This window comes from Marmota flaviventris, chromosome 10 (assembly GCF_047511675.1).
Source record: "Marmota flaviventris isolate mMarFla1 chromosome 10, mMarFla1.hap1, whole genome shotgun sequence".
Taxonomy (NCBI): domain Eukaryota; kingdom Metazoa; phylum Chordata; class Mammalia; order Rodentia; family Sciuridae; genus Marmota; species Marmota flaviventris.
In genome coordinates this window covers 123,354,259-123,360,828 of record NC_092507.1, presented here as the reverse complement: position 1 = coordinate 123,360,828, position 6,570 = coordinate 123,354,259, and the positions used below count along the sequence as shown (strand labels likewise).

The 6,570-nt window shown below is 51.4% G+C and overlaps 1 protein-coding gene across 1 annotated transcript; it reads left to right on the top strand.

The window, feature by feature from the left end:
• The first annotated feature begins 674 nt into the window (after window positions 1–674).
• On the top strand, window positions 675–6,259 carry Ca14 (carbonic anhydrase 14). The gene is made up of 11 exons (XM_027953722.3): window positions 675–729; window positions 2,718–2,738; window positions 3,659–3,838; window positions 4,158–4,300; window positions 4,528–4,623; window positions 4,807–4,873; window positions 5,267–5,424; window positions 5,508–5,628; window positions 5,862–5,882; window positions 5,989–6,073; window positions 6,193–6,259. Exons 1-11 carry the CDS (start codon window positions 675–677, stop codon window positions 6,257–6,259), a joined length of 1,014 nt encoding a protein of 337 aa, XP_027809523.1.
• The last annotated feature ends 311 nt before the right edge of the window (window positions 6,260–6,570 follow it).

Sequence of the window (6,570 nt, the reverse complement as noted above, 5' to 3'; positions counted from 1 at the left end):
TATTCCAGGGCAGCACAGACACTGCCAGGCATTGGGAATAGGCCCCCCACCAGCTGGCCCCTACCACCCAGGGTGCCACTCCTCAGGGGAGAAGCCAGGCAGGCAAATGAGAACATAGTGTCCCCTTGAGGTGGCCGCATTGAGCCCCATAGGCCCCCTTTCTTGTCCCTACCTGCTCCAGGGGACACCCATCTGAGGAGTATCTGCGTGAACAGCAGAGGAAAGAAGAGCTCACCCAGCTGGGCTCCTGAGCCAGGGCCAGGGCTCCGGTGAAACTCGCGCGCTCTGGCTCTGAGCAGGGGCCATCCTGCATGCCTAATTGGCTATTTAAGGAGCTGCCCGCCTGCAGTCCAGGCACCCCCCCTCCCCACGTACACCAGTCCAGAGCCACCTTAAAAGCGAGAGGCAATTGTGAAGACACTGGCCAGCAAGTGGACTGGAGACTTCAGAAAGAGATAAAGAGAGCAGAGAGAGGCAGCAAGAGATTTTCCTGGGACCCAGAAATTCACGGTATCCCAATGAAAATCAAATTCCCTGGAAATTCAGATACAGCAAGAGAAAGAGAGATAAATATACTCAACGCCAGGAACTCTTCTTTCCTCTCTCTTCCTCAGTCTCTCTTAGTCCTTTAGTCCCCAAATTCCTGGTTCCCTGTGCCCCTTCCTGGGGATACCATGTTGTTCTTCGCCCTCCTGCTAGAGGTGATTTGGATCCTGGCTGCAGACGGGGGTAGGTACAACTGGCTGTCTGTGTGTTGGTCTGGGCTGATATCCACATGTCACCATGTGTGCTCAGTGGGGGGAGGAGAGGTAAAAGGACGCCCAGGGGCTGGAACAATAGGCGCAGGGGTAGGGAAAAGAACATGGAGGAAACCGTTCGTTCCCTTCTTTTCCCTTTACCTTTCCAGCCCAGCTGTTGTCGGGGACAGGGGAGAAGGTGCCAGGGGCAGGGCCTAATACAGACGAGAGCAGGCATCTCCTTGCAGTTTTCCAGAGGCTTTCCCCACTGTCCTAGTCGCAGGCCGCCCTGGTAGCTTCTTTACAAACTCTGCCGGGGAACTGAGGTGGGGGACATATCTAACAAGGCCAGCCCAGCTCAGACCCTGAACTCCAGCTGATCGCCTGATCACCTCACAGCTGAAGTCCTCTTTTTTTTTTTTTTAATACTTTGTTTGAGTTGTAGTTGGACACAATACCTTTATTTTATTTTTATGTGGTGCTGAGGATGGAACCCAGGGCCCCACACGTGCTAGGCGAGCGCGCTACCGCCGAGCCACAACTCCGGCCCCCCTCTCTTGATTCTATGGAGAGACTGACTTCCTAGTTTTCCCCTGAGAATACTAGTAAAAATAGTCAATATCTGTTTGACCCTTTACAGTTTAAGGTGGATTTTCAGGAACTCCCAGGAGATGAGGTGTTCCAGAAGTGTCCCCAGGACACCTACACCTCTCTTTTGTGTCTCTCTCATGCCTAGCACACAGTAGGCGTGCAATGAAGGTTTCTTAGAACAAGGCAAAGAGCTGCCTAGGGAGCAGAAGAATGCAAGAGGGTAACAGAACAGACGAGCCAAAATTTCATCTGAGGAGAAAGGAAAAAAATAGGGAAAGAAAGGGGGTGTAGAATGACTGTGTTGAGGATTTGATGGGGGAAAAGGGCCCCAGGGGATTCCCTCTGTTGGGGTGGCCCACAGAGCTGGTAAATAAGAGGTTGCCTCCAGCCATTTCTTGGGCTGCTTTTCAAAGTTGTCCGAGCTGAGGGCGTGAAGAGATCCAAGACTTCTTACTAGTCTGAGAGGGGGAAAGAGTTTAGGGTTTTCTCCAGAGTTTCTGGCCATTTTAATATTGCAGCAAAAATCCGCAAAGCCTCCCTCTTCCCCTTGAAGCAGCTTGGCCCTGTGTGGGGCTGGGCCAGCAGACCCCCAGCCTGTCAGCCAGAGACAGGACTGCACGAGAGCCTGCAGAGAGCCTGGCATGTGACCCGCTGGCAGCTCTCCTTTTTACACACAATGCTTCATTTTCATCCTGTCCCTGCCAGCCTGGCTGCCTATGCCCACCCACCACCCTCAACCTAGAGTAGACCCTGCCTTGACTCCCACCCCTCCAGAGACAGCAGGGATCTTGGGAAGCAGAGGTTCCAGGTAATGGGGAGTTTCCTCTCGAACTAGTGGGATCAGAAGGGAAGAATTTCAGTGTTAATTTACAGATCAGTGCCTTCCTTTATGCAGTGCTTCAAGGCAAAAGAATAATTCTCCCTTCTGCTCTCAGTAGCAGCCCCCCACCCAACACACATGCAGAACAGCAAAATTCTTTCCCTTCTTCTTTTTCTGGTCCCTTTCCTCCAAACCCTCTGCCCATATTCTCACCTCACCCCACCCCAATCTTCTGTTGGATTGACTTGGCCCAGGCTGGAGTGAGGGTTGGGCCGACGGACGGCACATTTAGACCCAAGTTAATTTTAGTCTCCAGGCTTTATCTCTCCATTCCCCTTCCTCCTTTACTCAGCAAGCTCCAGCTGAGCCTGGCTGTGATTTTAAATAGCCCCCTTCCCCCCCCCCCACCTTTCGGCTGAGGTGTCCGGTTTCAGGGCTTCCTTTGGGAAGTGGAGTGGAAGGCGGAGGGGGAGGGGAAGTGGTACCAAGGGCCCCTGGGAAGGGAGGGTGGAAGCCAGGGCCCTGCCCCAGTCTGCATTGGTTGTAACCCAAATTACTCTGTCTTGCAGGTCACCATTGGACATATGAAGGTGAGAACAGAACTCCAGGCGGCCTGTCAACACCCTTCTAACCCTGGGACCTCCTCACCTGCAGGAAGACTTATCCTGGGGTGGGGAGCAGTTTCCTTTAGCCTTGCACACTAACGCCTCCCTTCCCCATCTCCCCTTGGCCTGGGTTGTGCATGTATGATTTGTAGACCCTGTTGTAATCATTAAATCCCACACCTCCTGATTCAGCATAAAAGTCGGTTGAGTCCTCAATAAATCCGTGTGGGAGTGAGGGAGTTGGTGTGGAAAGAAAACTGGGTGGGGAGCGGATCTCGGAGCTTAGCGGCTATTCTCTTGGCTCTCTGCATTCTTCTCAGTCCTATTCCCAACCTGCTTTTGGAACTGGGACAGAGCTTGAGATGAGGAGTGAGGAAGAGTAGCAGGTTAGTTTGTGACCTTAGGGGAGGTGGAACTCGATCCCTCTGAACTTCTGATTAACGACTTAACAAAACTCCAGTCTCAGTGCGAATTTCAGTGTGAGAGCAAGAAATGACAAAGTCAAGATAGCTAGCTGAATTCCAAGACTACTTAATAGGGCACTCCAAGGAGACCTTCTCTCTAGGATCATTTATTTCCCCTCATTTTATCATTCCGACTCTAATTCTACCTCTCTGGGCATTCAGGCTATCTGTCCATCTCCTCTTCCCCTCATTCAGATTTCTTGTCCTCAAACTACAGGTAAGAGCTACCACTTCACATGTACCAGGGTAACTGGGGAGTCATCTCTGCCTCTGGGTAGGCAAGGGGAACGGCAGCGTAGAGTCTAGTGGGACTGCTACTTGTCTCTCCCGGGTGGGGCAAGTGCATTTCTACCTGCGCACAGATGGATAACCTGGCAGGGGTGTGTTGAAGGATGGCTGGGGCTGGAGGGCAGGACAAATATCCATGGTTACCCCCACCAGGCCCACATGGTCAGGACCATTGGCCAGCCTCTTACCCTGAGTGTGGAAGCAATGCCCAGTCCCCCATCGATATCCAGACAGACAGTGTGACATTTGACCCCGAGTTGCCTGCTCTGCAGCCCCACGGATACGATCAGCCTGGAACTGAGCCTTTGGACTTGCACAACAATGGCCACACAGGTAAAAACCTAGGCTCCCAGCAATTCAGATCTCCAGTTCAAATCTTAGGGGCCAAGAGAAAGAAGTATTTTCATAACACAAGTTTTCAGAAAGCTCCGTCCATGAATTTGGAGATATAAGAATGAGGATTGGGCTCCTGTAATCAAGGTGGGAGCTAAATGTCTCTGATCAAGCCTGATGGGTCGACCTCATTGAGAACAGGCAAGCTGTGCTAGAAAAGCACTGGTCTATGGGAGGAATTATCTCCCAAGAAGTGGCAACCACGGGTGAGAATGACCCATGTTCCTCCACCAACTCTAACTTGCTCTTTTCCTCACAGTGCAACTCTCTCTGCCCCCAACCCTGTATCTGGGCGGACTGCCCCGAAAATATGCAGCTGCCCAGCTCCACCTGCACTGGGGTCAGAAAGGATCCCCAGGGGGGTCAGAGCACCAGATCAACAGTGAAGCCACGGTTGCAGAGGTATCAGAGAACAAAGAGCTCGGACTAGGACACAAAGGATGGCACAGGGATGACTGGTTCTGGGGAAGGAATCTGGACACTAGGAAAAGCCCTACTGGGGGAACAAGGACAAGTGTTGGGGGACAGATTTGGAGCACGATGGGGGTTGCAGTGGTGGATAGGTCAAGGCCTTGGAGGGAATGGGGTAGAAAAGCATTAAATGATTCCATCCCTCTCCCTTCCCTCAGCTCCACATGGTGCATTATGACTCGGATTCCTATGGCAGCTTGAGTGAGGCTGCCCAGAGGCCTCAGGGGCTAGCTGTACTAGGCATCCTAATTGAGGTCAGTGGCCCCCAGTCCCTCCCAGCTCTCTTTCCACTTCCTCTGCGTCCCTTAGACCTATTTCATTGCCAGCCTCCTTCCTAACCACAGGCAACAATACCTCCTGACCATCTATTCTGTACATAAATGTCTCACTCCCAACACGGACTCATTCCACACACTCTACTTTTCCTCCCCTTCCAGGTGGGTGAGACTGAGAATCCAGCTTATGAACACATTCTGAGTCATTTGCATGAAATAAGACATAAAGGTGAGAACTAAAAATCTATAGTGAGATTAGACTTTAGGAATACTTTTAAAAAATGACCTAGGCTGGGCCTGCTGGCACACACCTGTAATCCCAGCATCTCTGGAGGATGAGGCAGGAGGATCACAAGTTCAAAGTCAGCCTCACTCAGCACCTGCAAGGTGCTAAGCAACTCAGTGAGACCCTCTCTATAAATAAAATACAAAATAGGCTGGGGATGAGGCTCAACAGTCAGGTGCCCCTGAGTTCATTTCCCGGTAGCCTCCCCCCAACCAAAAAAAAAAGACCTAAGAGGTTTTGGGAGGCAGCAATTTCAGGGCCTGTGGGTTTTGCTTTGGGAACCCTGTCTAGGTAAGTCAGAGTACAGCAAGATGAATCCTAGTCTGTTCTCCCCAGATCAGAAGACTTCAGTGCCTCCCTTCAATGTGGGAGAGCTGCTCCCCCCACAGCTGGAGCAGTTCTTTCGTTACAATGGCTCACTCACAACTCCTCCCTGCTACCAAAGTGTGCTCTGGACAGTCTTCAATCGAAGGGCCCAGATTTCAATGGGACAGGTGAGTAATGAAGAGGTAAAGGAAGAAAATTTTAACTCCAGACCCTTTCCCATCCCAAAAGTGACTTCTCCCACTCTTCTCAGCTGGAAAAGCTTCAGGAGACATTGTTCTCCACAGAAGAGGAGCCCTCTGAGCCCCTCATACAGAACTATAGAGCTCCCCAGCCTCTCAATCAGCGGACTGTCTTTGCTTCATTCACCCAAGGTGACTCTCCAAGGCTCAGAAGAGAAGGGAAATCAGGGATTCAATGACAGGAACTAGGGAACACCTGAGACAGAAAAAGCTAAGAGGGGAAGGGGTTTCCAGTACTTACTTGGACTGGGAACCACCCCCAGCCCTGGGTGCCCAGGTGATTTTCCCAGGCATAAAGGCAGCGGGCTGCTTACAGTTGGGATGGACTCTGAAGCCCCACTGACCCAAGTTTTCTTCCTCTACAGTGGGATCCTTGTACACCACAGGTAAGACAGCCCTACCCAGGAATAAGAGACAGGAGGGACCTCAGCAAGTCGGGGGAAAGTTCAATGTTAGTCCTAGGCTGACACCTTCCATCGTTATCTCCCGCAGGTGAAATGCTGAGTTTAGGTGTGGGAATCTTGATTGGCTGTCTCTGCCTTCTGCTGGCCGTTTATTTCATCGTTAGAAAGATTCGGTGAGGTCCTACTTTCCATTCCTGCAGTCCTTTCTTTTAAAAAGTATTCTCATATTCCACCTCTAATTGCTTCACTGAGGACACTCGTCACTCCCATGAACAATTATTCCCCCTTCCAGAAAGAAGAGGCTGGGAAACCGGAAGAGTGTGGTCTTCACTTCAGCACAAGCCACCACGGAAGCATAAGTTCCGAGACATCACGGATGCCTTCCCTTTGTGCCTGTCGGGGAGCCTCTAAAGTGGGGTGCAGGGGCTGGACAGAAAATACTACTAGGAGTTGTAGGCAGACACCCCTCCTTTTCTGGACATCTCTCACGCAGAGGTAAGGACGAGATTCTCATTCAAGGAAGAACAGCAGAGCCTTTAGCCTTTGGCCTCTCAAACATGTAGGAGGACACCAGGAGATCCCCGTGTATTAACACAGCGGGCAAACCATGTTCAGTTGTAGGTGAAGTTGAAGATGTGCCCCAAGTCTCCACCCCTCGCCTTTTTGTCCC